Source organism: Ptiloglossa arizonensis, chromosome 4 (genome assembly GCF_051014685.1).
Source record: "Ptiloglossa arizonensis isolate GNS036 chromosome 4, iyPtiAriz1_principal, whole genome shotgun sequence".
Classification (NCBI taxonomy): domain Eukaryota; kingdom Metazoa; phylum Arthropoda; class Insecta; order Hymenoptera; family Colletidae; genus Ptiloglossa; species Ptiloglossa arizonensis.
Window position 1 is genome coordinate 23,943,175 of NC_135051.1, and position 20,143 is coordinate 23,963,317.

General features: G+C 41.8%; 1 protein-coding gene and 1 long non-coding RNA gene across 6 annotated transcripts; one reads left to right on the forward strand and one right to left on the reverse strand.

The window, feature by feature from the left end:
* The first annotated feature begins 37 nt into the window (after positions 1-37).
* On the forward strand, positions 38-20,099 carry LOC143145802 (uncharacterized). 5 transcript variants are annotated; one of them, XM_076309538.1, is made up of 6 exons: positions 38-145; positions 769-868; positions 12,989-13,257; positions 13,354-13,595; positions 13,723-13,896; positions 13,977-20,099. In XM_076309538.1, the coding sequence occupies exons 1-6, from the start codon at positions 53-55 to the stop codon at positions 14,236-14,238; spliced, it is 1,140 nt and encodes a 379-aa protein (XP_076165653.1). In that variant the 5' UTR covers positions 38-52; the 3' UTR covers positions 14,239-20,099. The 5 variants fall into 5 exon arrangements, with proteins under 5 accessions (XP_076165653.1, XP_076165657.1, XP_076165656.1 ...); XM_076309542.1 differs by having other exon boundaries at positions 114-542; XM_076309541.1 differs by having other exon boundaries at positions 114-367.
* Positions 2,023-5,951, reverse strand: LOC143145812 (uncharacterized). Its single transcript, XR_012991771.1, has 2 exons — positions 5,687-5,951; positions 2,023-4,439 (listed from the first exon to the last, which is right to left on the reverse strand). It is a non-coding gene; the product is annotated as an uncharacterized LOC143145812 (long non-coding RNA).
* Positions 20,100-20,143: the final 44 nt, after the last annotated feature.

The window sequence follows — 20,143 nt, forward strand, 5'->3', positions numbered from 1 at the left end:
TGGAAAAGACAAAACATGTATTTCGAGCAGACTGTCGCTAGATGGCAGGAATATGTTAAATGGGAGAATGAATGGTGTAACGTATCAAGCAGCTTGGCGGGCAGGCGGGTTACGAGGGAACAGAGGAAGATACGCAAGCACGACGGTAGGTTGCCGACTTGTTAGGCCGGAAGGCGGGCGCACCTGTCTGTCATCAGCGCCGACTGTCAATCTTACTAACGCTGGCGCACACGACACGAGAACCCGCCGCATTCGTAGTGTTTATCTGTCACAGTTTTCGAGAAATTAGTTGTTACGGGAATTAAATCAGTTAGAAAAAGACATCGTGAAGAAACAAAACGCAGAAATACTACACAGAGATACGCCGGTGAGTTGTCGAACGACGTATCAGTTAGCTTGAGAAGAAAACGCGAGAAGAAAAGAAGCCGCGAAGACTCGCCGTTTGATAACTGTTCAACGGTGTGGACACTGTGTCTTTTAGTGCTACTCTTCATTCACTACTACTCGCACATCCAAACTCGCACCCAGCGAAAATTAAAGCGGTTAGTTTGTTTCACGCGAACGTTGCAGATTTCGCGAACGTGCGATTCCATCACGCTCGTGCAAGCGTCCCCACGTATTGTCGCTTGGATTTCGTGTTCTTTTTTTGTTTTGTTTCTTTTTAGTTCGTTCAGTTTGCGTGACTACGACACGTGCGGGGTGACTTATAATCATAATCCGACAGTGTATTTCCATCTCCTTACCAACCGCCTCTTTTCTGTTTGACAGTTCATTGAGTATCGAGTAAACATTTCTGGCCACGAGGACATTACTACACCGCGTGTGCGTTACATTTACTTCGATTTCTTCGCTATGGACCATCGTATTGGTGAGTGCAAATCGATCAAATAATTAGAGTGCTTGCGATGTAGTCTCGTGACGCGTATCCCATGATTTTAGTAGAAGATATCAATTTTTTTGGATAAAATTTCCCATTTCTAGTACGTTGAAAATTATATCGTGGGACGCCATCATCTATGATGCTGCAGCGCGTGGCTACCTAGCCAACACGCAGTCAGCGAACCAGCTAGCTAGTCAGGCACGTGGTGGCGCGCCATGGCGCGGACTTCGTTACTTCCACGGGGCTCACCAGCCTTGCTGCACGGAATCCGCTCTTCGTTATAATTACCAACTGTCATTCTGCTTTTTCCGTCGTGCCTTCCATGCTTGCCTGCCTGCCTGGCTCGTTCACTTTGCGTGCACGCGTACCTATCATACGTGTATATGTTTACGCGCGCTTGCTTGTCTCCTTGCCGCCACGATTGGTTGTCTGCAATAGTATGTCTACGTTCCTAATCCTATTTGCTTCCATTCTCGCAAAAAACTTCATGCATGGTATGATTTTCAACTTGTCAAACATTACGTGATAAAATCAAGCTTATGGTAGAAACTATTAAATAGCATCTCGTTTACATCAATGACGTACACTTTTTTTAATTCGAATAGAAATAATTTTTAATCCGAATTAAAGTTTTCATATTTGATCAAATAATTACAGATATAATTTTATATTGTCAAAGTCGGACTATTGTATAAATTTTACGGTAAACAAATTATTCGACAATAAATACATACGCACGTGCGTGTGAATACATTGATTCGCTTTGACGAAGAGTTTCATTGATTTCGTTCGATATCATTAGCAAAAGCCTACTTCGTACATCATTTGATTTTGAGTAGAAATTCCACTACAGATAAAAGTTTTACGTGTTTTTGACATTTCTAAATAATTGTACTAAGATATCAAACTCTTTTTAAAAAGATAAAAAAACGTACGTTGCATGGATTATTGTCTACAAGAATTTGTGAAATAGTCGTCAAATTTTGAATTCATATATATGAATGGTTTTGTCGCACTTCCGGTTAAAACGTTTATAGGTGTGAATAATAGTCAAATATACTCGGACAGTGTTGGTGTGTTACTCTTGCGTAACGGATCAGATAAAGATATGGAACAAATTTAACGAAACATACAAATGTGCGCTTGTTTCGATCGAAATCGTGGATGGTTTATTTCATTTCGATTTTTTCTAACGATACATTGTGAACATAACTTTTTCTATAAAATAGATATATGAATCGATACAACGTTACTTGTAAGTAACGTATTGGTTACGTCACAAATTGTGACCAAGCGCAAAAAAAGCGGCATTGAAGATAATTTACGAAATCGTTAGAGATACACGATATACACGAATACATCTTAATTACAATTCAGTGTCCATGAACATCGAATGAATGAGAAAATGTGTAATTGGTATAAACAGGGGAAAATCAAGTTCGGATTAGAGTCCAAGATTAGCAACTCGGTAAATGGGTCGCGATACACGACGTTATCTAGCTTTGGTCAATGGCCAGTGAAACTCGTTTGAGAAGACACGAGAGTATTGTGTAACACACCTAATAATAGTAATAATAGTGCTACTAGTAACAGCACAAGTAATATAAGTATGTAATACCGATTATTATTGGAACCTATTTTTTTCACTATAGTGATTAATTCATTGATCCGATTGAAAAGTTAGACTCGATCCGGGCTTTACGTCTAGTAGTTTGAAAACGTTTTAACTGTCGGTTCAAAATAGGTCGGAGTTGTTCGCTCGATTTAATTTTATTAGTTGCGTTGGGCAGTTCCTAAGGTTATTGGACACGATGAATCGTTGCGATTTCGTAGTACAATTCCAAAATTCGTCCGACCAAATAGATATCGTTTACAAAGTAAACGTGCCGTGAAACACTTGCTACTTTCTTCTACGACATCGACCTGTGTAGTTTTCGAAACTCAAACGTATTGGCCTTGTTCGACATAGTAGTACTCGTTACTGTACACACGCCTAACGACGAATTAGTTGTTCTTCGTTGCATCGCAGTGTCACTTACTCGTGGTTACGCGGCATTTGCGCTACGTCGCGTTACTTTTATCATCTTGCCGGTATGTTGAGCGATTGATTCGCTAGTCAATGGAGAAAAGACACAGATGAAGAAAGATAAAAACGATTGAGTCGGAAAGTAAGAGAAACGATACCGAAGGCACGAAGCGACTATTATTGTTAGCCATTAACTCGTCGCTGTTCGTTAAAACGCCTTGTTTTTTTTTTTCCTTTTTTTTTCTCCTTTATTATCTTCCTATGCAAATAAACAGTCAGTGACTTGAAAGGGCCGGGGAGGTGATGCGTCGTGGAGGGGGGCGTGCAGAAAAGAACGATCGAAAGAGTGCGTAAAGGATGATGCAAAATGTATTCCGCAAAATGATCGTGTAGCGTCGTGTCCTCGTATCTTTGCTTTTGTTACGTAACCGATAGTATAGTCACTCGTGCCCTCGTCGCTGCTCGGTTGTTCCCGATAGCTTCCGAAAGTTTTCGATACGCCTCTTTACCGACGGACTGATCTACCAAAATATCGCGTACACGCACGAAAGTCGAGAAAGATCATCGAAGGAAAAGCATTTTATTTTCACATAGTGGTACACATAATACAATTCGTACACAACGGGCAATAATTGGCAGCGTTCACATCGCGAGTAACGAAATGTCTTGAAAAATAATCGCGTCGAGAACGATCGAATTATTATACTTGGTTATGTTTTCGTCGTAGTGAAATATCCTGATAATAATACGTTCATTATTGATGATTTTTCGTAACTTCCGTGTACGACTGGATCTAATTGCAAGTAACTGGTTCAACGGCGAGTTCGTTAGCAATGCGACCGTTATCTTGGTAGCATCGTTATCTTTAGCCCTTTCTTTCTTTGGGTTATTTATTCAGTGTTCGAGGTTATCGTGTTGAGCGTCGCGAGATCGTAGAGGCTATCGTAGGTGGAATACATCGTCGAGACAAATTTCCAGTAACGCCGGTAACGTTAACACGATCTTGGAAAATATATTTGTTGCTCGTTTGGACCCGTGTGTAAACAATTTGTGGATCGAGATCTCTCTCCACCGTCGGACGTGTTTCTTTCGACGATAATCGATCGATATTTTACGCACACGTTTTGCGTAATCGGTCGAAGTCGCGTCGCGTGTTTTTAATCGAATTCATCCTAACGAGAATCCATGACAAGTATAATGCTATGGACATCTGCCGAAATTAAACGATTCTTGACACGAGCTGGCCGCGAAGCGACGCGGGACACGAGCAGCCCAAAGACCGTAGCTAAAATCGTTCTATGCGCTGACCTACGAGGAATGTTCCTCCCCTCTTGATTCGATGTTTCTTTGCGTGTCGACGAGTCGAAGCTCGGCTGTCTTTTACTCTCAAAACACCCCTGCGAGAGATTCCGTCGACAGCGAATGCCGGCCGGTCGCTTCTAGGTGTCGACCTGATGGCCGACGAACCGATTTGGAAGTTCTCGAATTTGCCGATTGCTGGCTAACATCGTTTCGAAAATTTCCTCTCCCCTCCTGAAACAATAATATTCAGCGTTTGATACAATCTGCCTCCTCGACGATCTCATATAACATTCATTACACACGCGCGCACGCGCAGTTTTTTTTTCTCTCGAAAATCTCGAACAGCGCGGTCGAATTCTTACCGAAGAATATCTACGAGAGAAGTCGACTCGGCTTGGTTTGCGTTAGCGGTAGATGGCTAACAAGAGGTACAAATTCGTTCACTGGTTACACACACGATCCAGCATTCGCTTAAACTGTTTAAGGAATCTAACGAATACTCGCAAAGCATTTAGAGACGAGTCACTAAATGACTTCTATGAGTTATGGTCGAACAAAAGTCGTTGGACAATCTAATCCGAACGGAGAAAGGGGTACGCGAAGACTGCATTATTTCGCGCGTATTATGAATTTCTAAATAAAATTATCGGTCGATAAGACGAATAACGGAAATTTTGTTGTGGTTAGGTTTCTCGTATTACGCATGAGAGGTTATTCGTGGGATTTTTGCCCTCGTAAACATTGTTGCCCTCTGTCTTATTTCGATCGAATTCAATTGGTCGTTCTTAATTTTTTTTTGCGGTTGGTACGAGGATTCTCCTCCATGGCCGGACTCGCGCTCGCACCTTCCCGCGTATACAAGCGCGTAACGTTTATCCTTCGACAGTTTGCTCGGATATTTAAGAACTGTTCGTTTCGCGATACTTATTCGAGTGAAGATTGCAGAAATACATCAAGGACGCGATTATTTTTGCGTGGCTGGTTAGAAGAAATTGTTGAAAAAGACAATTATGATTATCGAATTGTTATCCTCGTAACCAATAGGAGTAAATTTATTACCGACCGAGCGATAGGAAGAAAATTCACAAGAAATATGGTAAGCATCTTATCGCGTTATGGGTATCGTCGATCGAAACGAACATAAAATGTAGGGCTGCGTCGATAAGATAAAAATATACTTTTACCTTATCCAAATCTCAGGAGGCGAGAGAAGAAAAAATAAACACGCGAGAAGATTGTCAAGTTGAATATACCTTCTTTAGAACGAGAAACCGGAGATGTCTATCACCTAGTACAGGCGAAGCGCAGGTAAAAAGTAAATGATTTTTCCGAAGGTTGGATACTCGCGCGAGAGAATTTAAAAGTCATTTGGTCTTTCGTATGCTGATTCGTGGCATTCGATTAAATATGCGTATTCGCTGTGTCTGAATGCGTTCGGTATAAAAACAGAAACCATTTGCTCAACGCTTCGTACTGACTTTATATATCGTTCCGTCTTCAATTTTAGTGGAGGTGGAAAGTAGAGACGACGTGTTTCCGGTATTTGTCAATTTCCGCACTGACAGAAGCGGCCGGTAGACGGCGGACTAAACTCGAAATTGCCGGAGGAACTTTGAATTTCGTCTGGAGATGTTACAAGTGACACATTCCATGACTCGACTACCCGCTCCTTCGAAATGTTCACGCTTTTTCTGATCATAGATCATGCTTTATCTTTTCGCCTTATCGTATATTATCGCTTACTCGTATCTCCTCGTCTTCGGTGGTGTTGAACGTAACATTTTTATTTCTTTTTTTTTCTCGACGTGTATGATAACCGTCCACGGTTTTTATTGCTTTTCCCCCATATCCGATTTCACGCTTACGCGTTATTGTTTCAGTTTTCAACGAAATATCGTTCCTCGCGATGGTTCGAATTTAAAAAAAAAAAGACCAAATCGAATAGTCTGTCGACATAATTCGTATCTCAGGCGAAAAATTAACCTCGTTTTTTAGAAATAATATTTACAGGCATCGTTACACGATGCAAAGATTCGTACGGGCGGTGGTAGGTATAGTCGACCAATGAAAATACAGCCGATAGTTGAAGCGCCAGCGTGGTGTAGATTCTTCTATAAAATAAGAAGAAAAAGCTAAGAAACGGCTAGATAACGATAGCTCGGATCTCGAAGTGTTAAGTATTTGGAGCTCGAAGACCGGACAGGCAGCTGCCGCGGAACGCGTTTCCCGCCAACAAGCAGACTCCGCGGTGGTGGGGATGGCATACGCTATCGTTACTAGGACAACGGGCCAACGGGTCTCGTCGTATGATCATGAAGTCTGCATGGCGGGAAAGACGCGAAGGGAAGGGCTACGACGGAGAGAGTCCAATGGGTAGCCGAGAAGCGGGAAGTGAGCACACGCGCGCGCAAATCTCTCTCCCCTCGCCTCCGTCTCTCTGCGTGAACACATGCACTCGTTCTCGTGTTTGTCTCCTCCTCGTCTTCTTGTCAGACCTCTGTCAAGCCGGCTTCCGAACATGGTTGGCTCAGTCGCGTCCTGAACGTCGTATGGCGGGGTTCGGTCGGTTCTCGAAATTAAACGCGAATGACAAGAGGATATTGTTCAGTCTTGCCGCTATTGCGATCGTTGCAAAACAACTCGATGTGAAACAAGTGTGATATCGATTCGAGAAAAGAATTAACAAGACAATGATAGTTGGTGGCGCAGGAAATGTCGCGAACGAAAAGTTTTCCGCATCGTAGAGAGTAGATACCACGGACGAATTTAAACACGACAGCGAAAGGGATAATAATAACAACAAAGTTCGCGTTTCGAATTTTAAACAAGACTCTGTATGCTGGGTGGGGGAAAGGGAGGGGTGAGAGTGTCAAAGAGCAGCAAGAGAGACGTAAAGTTACTTCACAAGTCCGTCAAATGCAGCCGCGCTGGGAACGGCGTCGGGGCACGTCATCGTCATCGATGTTTTCATTACGATCATCGACGTCGAAACAGTATCGTCCAATAAAGGAAGAGAAAATACTAGTATTTGAAATCGCCGGAGACTCCGCTATTGAAACGTTGTACGTTGCCTCGTTATCTAGAAAACGGGGTGGAAATCTGTCTCGTATCGTTTGAATTTTATCGATTACGAAACGGTGATCAAGGGGGGGAAAGAAAACGAGAAAATCAAACGATACAAAGTAAACGTACGACACATTGCGATAATCGCTGCGAAACGACGAAACACAATGAAGCGAACGAGCGAAGACCCGACGTACAACGATTGGAGAAAATTTTGCCGCGCACGAAATATCTTAAAGTAATAAAATTGTCGAAAATCGTTAATCGCTTCGACGATCCGTTGAAACATAAGCATAAACATCGAACCTTCTTGCATCTTCACGAATACAAGTGTGTGTGACATGCTACCGCCAGCGGCTATGCATTTGGAACAAAAAGCCAGTACCGAAAAATTGACAGGTACACAACAGCAATATCATCATCCATATCATAGCCACTATTATCACGATCAACATCGACATCCACAGAAGCAGCAAGAATTTCATTGTCGACGTCGTCGTCATCATCGCAACAACGATCACCACCACCACCATCATCATCATCATTATCACCATCGTCACAAACACCATCGTCAGCATAATAACCAAATCGAACAGCAGCAACAGCAGCAGCAGCAGCAACAACAACAGCAGCAACAGCAACAGCATCATTGTCGCCGTCATTCACGAAATACAGATTGCCGTCGCACGGTATCGCCATTGTCGTCGTTGACGATACCAGCGTGTAACGACAATTCGCCTACGTCTCAACATACAAATATGTTTGCCTCAGGTAAGGCTGACGATGACCATTTCGAGACAGATGCGCATCATAAGACAAAAAAATTCCTCCGCAGAAAGTGACGTTTACATCGATTCGTCGATATTTGACAAAAATTCATCGGACATCGGTGAAACATTTTGCGCGAGTCGCTATTCGAATTGGTAAATTAGATGGAAAATTATGCAAGACCATCTTTCCATTAAGGCTAAAAATGAATAATCGATTTTGAGATCAATCGTCCACCGTCAGTGTAGACTTGGCACGGAAAGTCGTGCCTGTTGCGCAACTGGCGCCCATCTCCCCTCCTAACGTCTCTCTCTCTTGTGCGAAACATAAGAAGCAACGCGAACGTGTCTCTTTCTTCGCTTACTTACTATGCATCTGGTAGCTTCTGATCGTCATTTTTTTTCCGTTATCGCGACCAATTTTCACGAATACGCATATTTTTTTTTTCTTTTTTTTTTTTTTTTAAACATAAATACAATTTATCATGTTTCTTTACCGGGAGAGACAAGTTTCCGAGGAAGGTTATGTCAATTTCTTGGAACAAATTTTGTGTTACGTGATACGTATAACAGAGTTTAAAGGGAAGACGTCGAACAAGTAGGAAGAAAAAAAAAGTCGTTAAATCGGTCGGAAATCGGAAGAAAGAAACGAACGATAAACGGTGCGGGTCGCTTCGAAATAACCACGTGGTGCACCCGCGCGCCTCGTGCTCCTGCCTCTTGCGTCGAGCTCGATTTTTCTACACGCGACGGGTCAAGAAGATGCGAGGAAGAACGAAAGAGAGAGTCTATGGCGCGCGCGCGTGTGTGTGGTGTGCGCGCGTGCGCTTGCGCTCGCGCTTGCCTGTGCCAATACAGTCAAGTGACTCCCTGTAAGCATGGCTGTAAACCCCGTGGCACGGTTCGACTGGAAACCCGAATCGTCGGGGATCGACTTACCACGTGCTCTCGGAACTTAAAGAAACTTTACTTTTTTCTCTCGTTTCGTTCGGCGAGGTATTATCAATCGTGGGAAGGAAAAGGTAGACCGTGCACGAGTGGGATGCAATGGTTCGCGAAATCAACGATTCACGTGTCACTTTATCGAAACAATGACGTGAAAAAATACGATTCTAATCGCGAATAACCATGAAACGAACGAAACGGGAGACAAGCTACCGTTTGACAACCGCGAATCGTACATTTTTTTACACTGATTCGCTGTAGCATTTCTATCAAGATTTCGACGCGTAAAATTTGTGTGGCGTTAACTCGCGCAAATCGAAATCGAGTAATATGTACAAAATTTATCGTCGACACACGGATGTTGCATATGTATTCGCGTTTAACTCACGTAATCGATGTATTCAATGCAAAACATACAGGACATGCGCACGCGAGTAGATGTCACGAAGGTTAACCGACAGGCTTTTTTCCGTTTCGAAGTCTCTTCGATCGTGTTCGCGTATCGCCGAGAAAACGTTCTTAGACTTTTCATGCATTCTTTTTTTTTTTTTCTTTCTTTCTTTCGTAACACGTTGCTTCGATTTTCAATAGGACAGGCGCAACAATCGCGATCGTGTCTACCGATCGAATACACATGAGGTTGACAAATCTCAGGGGTGGGGGGCAAACAATGAACCACGGAGGAGGGGAGGGAGTTTGAAGGTGAAGAATATGAAGTCAAAAGCCGTAGTAGTATTTTCGAACATTGCGAAGACACTGCTAATTAACGTACCGTTGCGCTACGATGATCTTTTGGAAAACATCCAATCGTGTTACGGGTCACCGACTGTCGTAGCGACGGTGCAACTATAGAGGCGCGCACAGGTACATATCGTAGATGAGAATCGAACCGTTCGCGGAATATCGTTATGCGCGTTGTCGTCGTGACGATTTTTCGAAAACGCTTTACACCGTCTCCCGCCCAATCGTGCGCGCGTAGACCGGTGGAAATTATTTCACACTTGCCATTACCACGGAATTACGCCATTTGTCGCAATCTTTCGAAATCGTGGCCACCCGAACACGCGATCACGATGTAACGTTGTGTCACCTTCGTTCAATGACTGATTTCGTTATTCGTCTCGATGGTCGAACGAACCGCCACGGTGTTCGCCGAGACTTGAAATGTCCGCTGCCAGCCGGTGTCACGTATCCGTGAGAAGAAGTGTCCGCGTCTTTATTACGCGAAGTCCCGTGACTGTATATTTCTGCATTACCGAGATTCGAAGCGGATAAACTGGCGTTTCATTGATGACTAATGACGATAGGTATGCGATAATGCGGTGGGTTTAATTACACGGAACAATTATTAGTTTTGCTTCTTCTTTTTCTTTCGTGTTCCGGTATTATAAGATTTGTTTTTTTTCTCTTTTATTTTTTTTTCTTTCTTTCTTTTTTTTTTTTCTTTTTCTCTCTCCTTTCTGCTTTCTAAGACGCTGGGAAGGTGAGGACCGGTTGTCGGATAGGGAACGCTATTAGTGCACACGGTGCATTCGTGAACTCGCTGGCAACTCGTTGTATATTTAGCTCAATGGAGGAAGCCGTTCCGTGTACCGACCAAACTAAGGTAGCTGCGTGTCTCTTTCTTTTGGCTAGCCACCGGTGGCTCGTACCATCGAGTCGATAACGCTACGTACAGTTTTGTTACTGTACGCGCTGTTCCTCTACACCACCCTCGTCGTCTCGGCCAGCCATCGCCATCGTGACACATAGTTTTCGTCTAGCCGCGAGTAGCTTGGATCCTAATTTTGTGCCGTCGGGTTACTGGACCTTACGTAACTACAAACTCAAGTGCTAAGATTAGTCGACAGTACGAACTAACTAGGACCGCAGATTTAGTCTACGGGGGATATATAATTTCACGAACAAAACGGAAAAGTCGTTGTTTCGTTGACGAATATTATCGCACCGGTGAATCGAGTCGAGGTAAACAGAGACGATGCACACGTTTCGACTCTGGAGGGGGGTAGGAGGGGGATAGATTCTTATTTTGTTTTTTATTTTTTCTTCTCATCCAGATCCGTAAAAATAGAAGGAAAGGACGAATTGATTACGATGAACGACGATATCCCATTTTGGTTGTAGGATTTTTGTATTAGGTTGATTTTTGTACATGGTAGCTGAAAATGGAACACGATTTCTTTAGAGTGTAAACATTTTGTTAAATTATATATCCTCCATTTTGAAAAACGTAATAACTTGTCGAACAATCTAATAAAATTTTGGAAAAATTGAGATTCAGTAGGGAAGAAAGTGAAGAAAGTAGAGAAAAATTAAGTGTAAATCCTGGATTTAAGAACAATCGTTATTTTTGGTCCCTCCGATGGAAAAACAACGGAATTACGATATTCGAAATAAGTGTTGCATATTTTTTTTTTGTTTAAGAATCGTTGCAAAGATTCAAAAATTCATTGTAGAAGAAGGTAATATAAAATATTGGGTTGTCCGGAAAGTCGTTTCGTTTTTTTTTTTTTTTTTTTTTTTTTTTTGGCGAAAATGTAACACGATTTTTTCAGTGTATAAACATTTCATTAAATCATGTATTCTCCATTTTGGAAAACGAAACGACTTTCCGAACGACCTGATAGAGTTAGATCGATGAGTATCTCGAATGGAAAGTATTGCGGAATTTTTCGTCGCTTGACCAAGATTTCGATCGACAAGAGGCCGATAACGATTCGTTTCCGTCATTTTTTGGGACACGCTGCTCTCGAGAAGTACACGAATTATCGTAAAAATAGTCTCTTCGCGAAATTCGAAATCGTTGTGGAGTAGAGGGGGGTGGGTTGCGTTTTTCTTTTTTTTTTTTCTCTCAACGAGTACGTTATTTTGTATTGGTCTCGCTGCGTTTGCTTCTTCAGTGGGTGCTATTATTTTGTCGTTTCCTCTAACGACGTAATCGTTAGGCACGAGGAAAGTTCGATCGGATAGTCTCGGTTTACTCGTCGTTGATCATCGATTAAAAAATATAGAAGCAGAAACGAAGTCCGTCTACGTGGACCTAAGAAAATATTTTAAACGAGGATCAAAAGTAATCGTTAAAGGGACGTCTTGGTTTCTTCTCATTGATAATAAGAAATAGAAAATTTAAAAAAAAAAGCTTATCTACTCGACAAACTATTTCAACGGAACAAGCATATATTGGGTTGTTCGTTAAGTCATTTCGTTTTCCAAAATGGAGAACATATAATTGTATAAATTGTTTATACACTTTAAACAAAATTGTGTTTCATTTTCACCAAAAAAAAACGAAATGACTTTCCGAACATTTTAAACGAGGACCAAAAGTGATCTTTAAAAGGACGTCTTGGTTTCTTCTCGTCGTTGATTGTTAACAAATAGAAAATTTAAAAAAAAAAGAACCTATCTACTCGACAAACTATTAGGTTTGTTAATAAACTATTGTTCAGAAAGTCATTTGGTTTTTTTTTTTTTGTGAAAATGAAACAATTTTTTTTGAAGTGTATAAACATTTTATTAAATTATATATTCTCCATTTTGGAAAACGAAATCACTTTCCGAACAATTCAATATTTCAACGGAACAATCATATACAAGTAATCGTCGCAAAATGAAATCGAACAGTCTTTGTTTCTTGCTAGTTAATCGATAACGAATAAATAAACGAAGACCGAATTACCAAATTGTTCAACTGCTAGCTTATCTCCAATTGATCTAACGAAGCATTCGTAACATGTGTCCGAAAGTAATTGTTAAGCACGAGCCGGTAAAAAGTGAAGCGGTCTTAATTTTATCACGGTCAATTGATAACAGATAGGCGAACGAAAAAACAAGCCCAATATAATCCAAGTTCTAGATCTAGCGTTCGATGGGTGGTAGTAGTAGTAGCCCCGTTGAGAACGAGAGAAATATACTACTCTACCACCGGCTCCGTGAGTTCTCACGGAGCGAGCAGCCTGATCGAAATTGCAGCCTCGATTAAAACGATTCGCGTTTTTGTTCCAGCAAGGGAACGTTTTCCCTCGTCGAGCAGCACGGACGACGACCAAAGCGGTTCCGACACGGAACACGACTCGAATGCGTTGCGCGGCAAAGTCCACTCCGGGATACTACATCACTCTGGCCAGCATTCCGTGAGAAAACGTCGCGGTAACCTGCCGAAACACTCGGTGAAAATTCTCAAGCGATGGCTCTACGAGCACAGATACAACGCCTATCCGAGCGACAGCGAGAAGCTGACGCTCAGTCAAGAAGCAAATCTCACGGTACTCCAGGTCGGTGATGTACACGTTTGTCCCTTTTTTATCGTGTTCGCTTTGTTTCTCATTTTTTCGTTACGTTAGATCGATAAACACTGTAACGATTTCCAGGTGTGCAATTGGTTCATAAACGCCAGACGACGAATCCTGCCAGAAATGATCCGGAGAGAGGGTCACGACCCCCTGCAATACACGATATCGCGTCGCGGTAAGAAGATGCCGGCAGGTAGTCACCAGCAATCGTCCAGCCTCGGTTCGAGGACCAATCAGAATTGGGACTCGTTGGCCGGGATGAGTGCCCCGAAACGCAGCAGGGATCACGACTACGAGGACCCGGCTGGATTGATGTACCGGTTCGTCGCGATTTTGTCATTGTATAGAGGCTGTCAGCGTTACTAAGTCGTCGATACTCTTTGTAACGTTGGTTTGTTTGTATTTTTTTTCCTCCCGATTTTTAACGACGGTATTTGTAATCTTCAGAAGCGAGGAGGACAGTCCAAACGATTACGAGAGTAGTTCTCACAGCGAGGAAGAACGTCCGACGACCCAATGGCCGAGCGTGATAGTCTATCCATACTCGGAGACGAAGATCGAGCAGAACGTCGGTCAGCTCGGTGCTTACGAAGAGACGATTGCCCACCCTGCGCGACGAGGGTATGGGCGATGATGGTTTTTCCACGATGGGTAAAGTTGCGGAGTGGACGACGTGGTACAATTGCTTTTTGTCGTTCCAGGGACGAAGACGAATCCTCCATGGGGAACGAGGCTGCGTACTGGAGCGCCCCTAGACAGCATCTCATCCAAACACCGGACGTGCAGCACGAGACAGAAGTGTACAGTACGCGCAACGCTCATAGTCCGCATACGGATGAGACGCCGCCACCGACGCCACCCGAAGAGGATAAAGACAAGTTCAAGTGTCTTTACTTGCTGGTCGAAGCAGCTGTTGCCGTGCGACAACAGGAAAAGGAACGCGAGGGGGCCGTACCGGTTTAACAAGAGCAAGCGGTGTTGCTCGTCGTTTGCACCGACCTTCTTTAGCTTCCAATTCCATTACTCCATGGAGAAACACAGAACAATCCTTTCGCTTTTGGCATTGTCGTCGCAACGATTCTTGAGTCTCGCTCGATAATAATATATATGTATGTGTGTATGTGTGTATATGGATATATGTATACATATATATAATATGCGTGTATATGGATATATGTATACATATGTATAATATGTATGTGTATATGTACATACATATATATATATATTTATATATTCGTTCCGTTGTTCCTTTTTCTCGCGGTTTTCGTAACGCGCGTGAACCAAAAAAACGGAAAGCGAGAAACGCGTATTTCGGGGGCGATCATCGTTGCTTTCGTGGCAAGAAGAACTTCTCCCCGTAGGGTATGGCAAACGAAGAATTTTAACAAACAAACAAAAACCATCTCGAGACTCGAAGAACAACTAAAGATAACCGGCTAAAAATAACTAAACGTTTTTTCAACGTGTAAATATATATATATATATATATATATTATTTATATATGTATATACACGTATGACAATGTTCTCAAAATGTTGTGGACTCTTTTTTCTTCTTCGTACACACATGTGCGTGTATTTCATGTTCATCGTGAGAGTGTGTTGTTTCGAATCCGCGCGCGTCGTCAAACGATATTCAAAGGTGGTTCGAACTTTCAGTATTTAAACCCCATTTTTCGTGGCGCGAGTTTACACGAACAGGAGAGAAGAACAACGAGTTCGAGGGAAGAAGAGGCGGTTTCACGGGGAATTCTTTACAAGAGACTGAAGTGTCGCGTGTTTCGAAGGAAATTGCAATAAAAAAAAAAGAAAGAAAGAAAGAAAATGTATGGACGAGTCATGCACCACCGAACTCGCGCACGAATTCTTCGCGTGGAACGACGCGCTTGACCAACGAGACGTTTTTTTTTTTTCTTTCGTCCTCGCTTTTTGTGTGTTTCTGTTGTGGTGTACGTACGCCCCGTGAGGGAACAAGAATAAAAGGCGTACGAGATCGACAGCCAAACGAGTGCCAAAATTTTTTACCGCAAGTGGAGAGAGAGAGAGAGAGAGAGAGAGAGAGAGAGAGAGAGAGAGAGAGAGAGAGAGAGAGAGAGAGAGAACAAGGGAAAAATGAAAAAACCGAGTATAAGAAATGTCAATTTTCGAATATTCGTTGAATAATTCTACGCGCTCAGTGTTGTAATCCGTAAGTTCGAAGAATATTGTAAAATCGCCATCTTCGTGTAACTGTCGTCGTTTCCACGGATACGTGTCTCTTTAAAAACAAAGCGGGGAAAAAAAAAGAAAAGAAAAACAAACCGTTCAGCGGAAGAAAGGGAGAAACAATTTGAAAAGAAAAAAACGAAACGGATCGGCGTTTGTGTCGTCATCGATACGAACCGGAAAGAACTGCAGCGAATTCACAAGTATCGCTTACGTCTTTCGAAAAGTTTTATATGTTGCCATATTCCCTCGCTATTCACAAACATTCGCAATACAAACACGTATGTACTTCGAATCAGTTTCCGTGTACGTATCCACGTCAATATTTTTCGTCAGACAGGAATTAGCCAAAGAACATTGAAAGCATTTTGTTGCGTTCTGTGTGGTGTTTTTTTTTTTTTTTTTTTTTTTATTTTATATATATATTACTATTACTATTATTACTATTATTATTATTACTATTATTATTAATATTAATATTATTATTACTATTATTATTATTATTATTTTGTTCTTCCTTTTTCGCCGAGATTAGTGGTTAATCGCATAACATTAACAATCGCGTGTGCACCGCCTTCCTTTCTTATAATTTCGAGGCTGCACGGGTGCCCAAAACGACAAATACGTTAACGTTACTTAACGCGTATTGTTTTTAGCTTTCCCCCCCTGATTGTTACTATTACAGCATTATGCACCGATCGATAGCAATTGCGACATCGATTGCGTTTATCTTCGCATTTACGTTAGACGAATAAGACTGCTCGGGAGGAGATTCATTCATCGGTCGATGCGTCTCTCTCTCCCTTTCCTCCCTGAAGCTGTTGTAACAATAATAACGTCGAAACGTTTGTTAACCCTTCGACCACGGACGACTTGGATGCGAAACGCATCCGGTGTGCGGGTAACCTTCGCGCTCGTTCAGAACACGTGCTCTCCGAACGCCCATGGGTGTTCACCGCACGCGAACGACCGTCGATAAAACGTCGATCGCAGTCCAAGGGTTAACCGGGACGGTTATTGTTCCCACTGAGAATCAAAATCAGCCGGAGTATCGTCGATTGTTTTTGCAAACGCGGTACAACACGAGACACGTAAGCCGTTCGTTCAGTTGCATCGAAAATCGAAAACCGAGCGAAGTATGAACACCGCGCGCGTGCCTATCAAAATGATACGTGTATAGATGATAAGTGCGTACACATAGATTTATATATTAATGCAGCCACTTTGACGGTTGAAACGTAATGTTATGTATATATATATATATTTATATATATACATTTATATATATTTATATATATATACACATATACATATATACATATGCATACAAGCTCGAATTGTGAGAGATTCGTTAATTGGGGATCAGCGTGGTGAAACACGAATCGCGCATAGAAAAATCATTGGTACAAACGCCAAAGACTTAACTGTTAGCTCTATCGATAATTAAGTTCATTAAAATAAATTCGAATAGACGAGTCCTTTTTGCCGAAAATATAATAGGGTAGTAAATGTGTTTGTTGTGTGTCCGAGCGTTTGCCGATTAAACAGTAACAAAAAAAAAAAAATAGAGAAACATTTATCGAGGGACGTTGGTAGGAGGACGATGGAAGATGATGAAGACGATGGAAGATGATTATATTGATAATAATAATGATGATGATGGAGAAGGACGACAAAGTGAGAGAAGAAGCGAAGAAGAAAACCGAAGCAAGGTGTTGGAAAATTGTGCCTATCGAGCGTGTGTTGAACGCGTTCGCTGTGTATATCGCGTGGTGAAAAAGTGTGAATGTAGATGCGAGCGTGGATCGATGCGACGAACGAGACCGTTGTGTAACGTGTGCTCGACGTTCGTTCGAACGTGGGGAATCATTTTTTTACGCACACACGGTGCGCGCGCATCGATGTCCCCGCGAGCTAGATTCAAAAAAAAAAAAAAAAGAAAAAAAAATACGAAACCGTGTTCAAACGAAACAAAGTTCTTCGATGTACAAAATACCGATTCAAATTTATTTTTAAATTGCGATAATCCTCGCGGTCGCGAGACCGTCTCGTTGAAAACTGTTAGGGGAATAATTTGCACTAGGTTTAAGGATAGATCTCTCTGCGACGGAAAAGATAACTCACGATATATATACACACACATATAGATATATATATACACACATATAAAAATAGTGATCTTTCGCGATCGCACGAAGAACAACGTGGATTAATAACAACGAGGATGATGACGAAGACGAAAACGGCGAGAACGACAAGACGAAAACTTGAAAAGAGAAAAAAAAAAGAACGAAACGAAACGAATAATACGTAGAAAATGTGCCACGATCGAGTCGTTCGTTGTTAACGCGATTCCATTTTTTCCCCGGTATTATGTGTTCGAATCGTCTATTTTCGCGAGCGATAAAATAGCGTTAAACGAGCTCACCCCGTAAATATTTCTCGTATCTATTTCGCGTTCTCTTGCCTTCCAAGGTGGTGGGGGGAGGGGAGAGAAAAGGAAAAAAAGAAAAAAGAAAAAGCAGAGCCGGAATCACACGTGGATCATTCATATCTGAGCATCGAATCTTCAAAGTTCCTAAATCTTTTTACACACCGTTTGGGGAAGATAGAACTAATCGGAAAATGGACGAGCGAATATATACGAAAGCCGCCAAAATCTCGCTGTATTCGAGGCGCGATGTTATTTAAAAAATAAAAAAATTAACAAAAAAAAGGAAGAAGAAGAAGAAGCAATAAGTGTGCCTTGCTCGGACGTTCTCAACGCGTACCGATATATGAGTAATAAATATTTAAAGAAAAGAAAATTATTAAGAAAATCAACGTCGTCGAAACGTTCGCCGAATTCGTCGAATTTATTTCTAACGTATTTACCACTTCAGGGAAAAACTTTAGGGAAGGTTTAAAAAAAAAAAAAAAAAAAAAAAAGAAAAAAACACGTTAAAAAGGAAACATATCTTTCGCATCCTCGGTTTTTTTTTTTCTTTTTCTTTTTTTCTTTTCGTAAAACAAACGCAAAATGTTGTATCGGTTGTGCATATATGCGTGCGGAATCCATTGTGTTGTGCAACGCTGTTCAAACGCTGTGTGTTGCCTGTAAGTTTGGAGGTGGTTTCGGTGAAAGAGTATCGTTTAAAAAAAAAAAAAAATCGGTGGAATGGAAGCAAAAATCGGAGAGAGAGAAAAAAAAAGAAGTGTCGATCGAGAATAGTGAGTAACCAACCCGCCTGTGAGAAAGAAAGAGAAAAATATCGGACAACGATTCCTCCAAATCAGCATTTATTACGAGAGTAGGGGGTGGGAGGGAGCGCGTGTGTGTGTGTTTATAAGAGTGAACGACGGAGGGTGAGGTGGGGAGGGAAACGTAAAGGGAGAGAAAGCACGAGCAGACACGTGTCGTCTCATCTTTCTACCGTTCGTCGAATATCGAAGGGCATGAATCTTTCCGACCACGCTCTAAATCCCGAGTAAACCTTTGATCGAATTAAATAACATTCTCGTACAGTTTTTTTTTCTACTGGTCATGCTTACACGGGGGAGGTGATAAAGAAAAATGTGTGCAGAGCGTACAGGGTGATAAAAAGAAGATTCCAGGAGAATTGAAGCGGTGCTCGATTCGTTGTCATCGCATTAAATGCCAAACTAATAGCTACGTAAGGGGTGGGGGGACTTGTTCTCGGAATCATCGTCGATCGCTTACCATTGTACTTACTCAGGGCATTCTTGGCTCGTTTCAGCGTCTACTGTACACCCTTAAAATTCTAGAACGCTTCTTTCTAACACCCTGTACATATACATATAAAAATACAGAGACTCGTGTACACAGATGTATACACAATGTATGTATATATTTAATGTACATATAAATATATATATATATAATACATGGATGCATATGTCTGTGTACACGTGGTACACACGGGTTCTTGATTTAATCGTTACGATTTGTATCGGGCTGAAGGCCGTAAACAGCCGCGAGGAAATTCTAGTTGCGAAAGATTTATATATTTTGGACTCGAAACGAGCGATAACGACGTTCGATTGAAAATTTAGTATTTTTTAAGTTGAACCGCACATGCGTATATCGGGTGCCATAAAAGGACGCCGTACGAAGCGTAATATTAATGTCACCGGGTATTAACTAGGGAGTAATTCTGTTTCAACGATAATGTTATTATTTTTGGCGGTAAAAGTGCGCATTGTTTTGTCTCTTTTTTTTTTTTCTTTCAATTCGTACGCGGTCTCTACCGCACGTACCAGCCGCGCGTGCGCGTACGAACGTCGCATACGAAGTGTCCTGACAGGCTTTTACGACCGGCCAGGACGCCCGCATACCTTTGTTTTCCAAGCGTGTTTCTAGCGATTCATTTTTTTTTTTCCCACGGTCGTACACATCGGCCACGAAAACGGAAAATTTGCTATTTACGCGAACTTAACTAGAATCCAGATTGTTTCGATTAACCAGCCAATTTATCCATGGATTACCTTGGTTCGATAGACTTGAGTCAGGATTACGCACGGCCACTCGCCCACGTGGGTTCTCCGAGTAATTTAGAATTAGTAATACTGTATTGTTCGATTCGCAGATTTACAATAAAGTACGTTGTGAATTTTATTATTAACGTATGCAATTTATTCTTTTAGCACGATCAGTTGGATT

Excerpts from the sequence above, each read along its gene's own strand:
- LOC143145802 (XM_076309538.1), top strand. The coding sequence starts at position 53 with ATGTTAAATGGGAGAATGAATGGTGTAACGTATCAAGCAGCTTGGCGG. Across the intron at positions 13,258-13,353 it reads CAAATCTCACGGTACTCCAG|GTGTGCAATTGGTTCATAAA; the intron begins GTCGGTGATGTA and ends AACGATTTCCAG. Across the intron at positions 13,897-13,976 it reads GCCCACCCTGCGCGACGAGG|GGACGAAGACGAATCCTCCA; the intron begins GTATGGGCGATG and ends TTGTCGTTCCAG.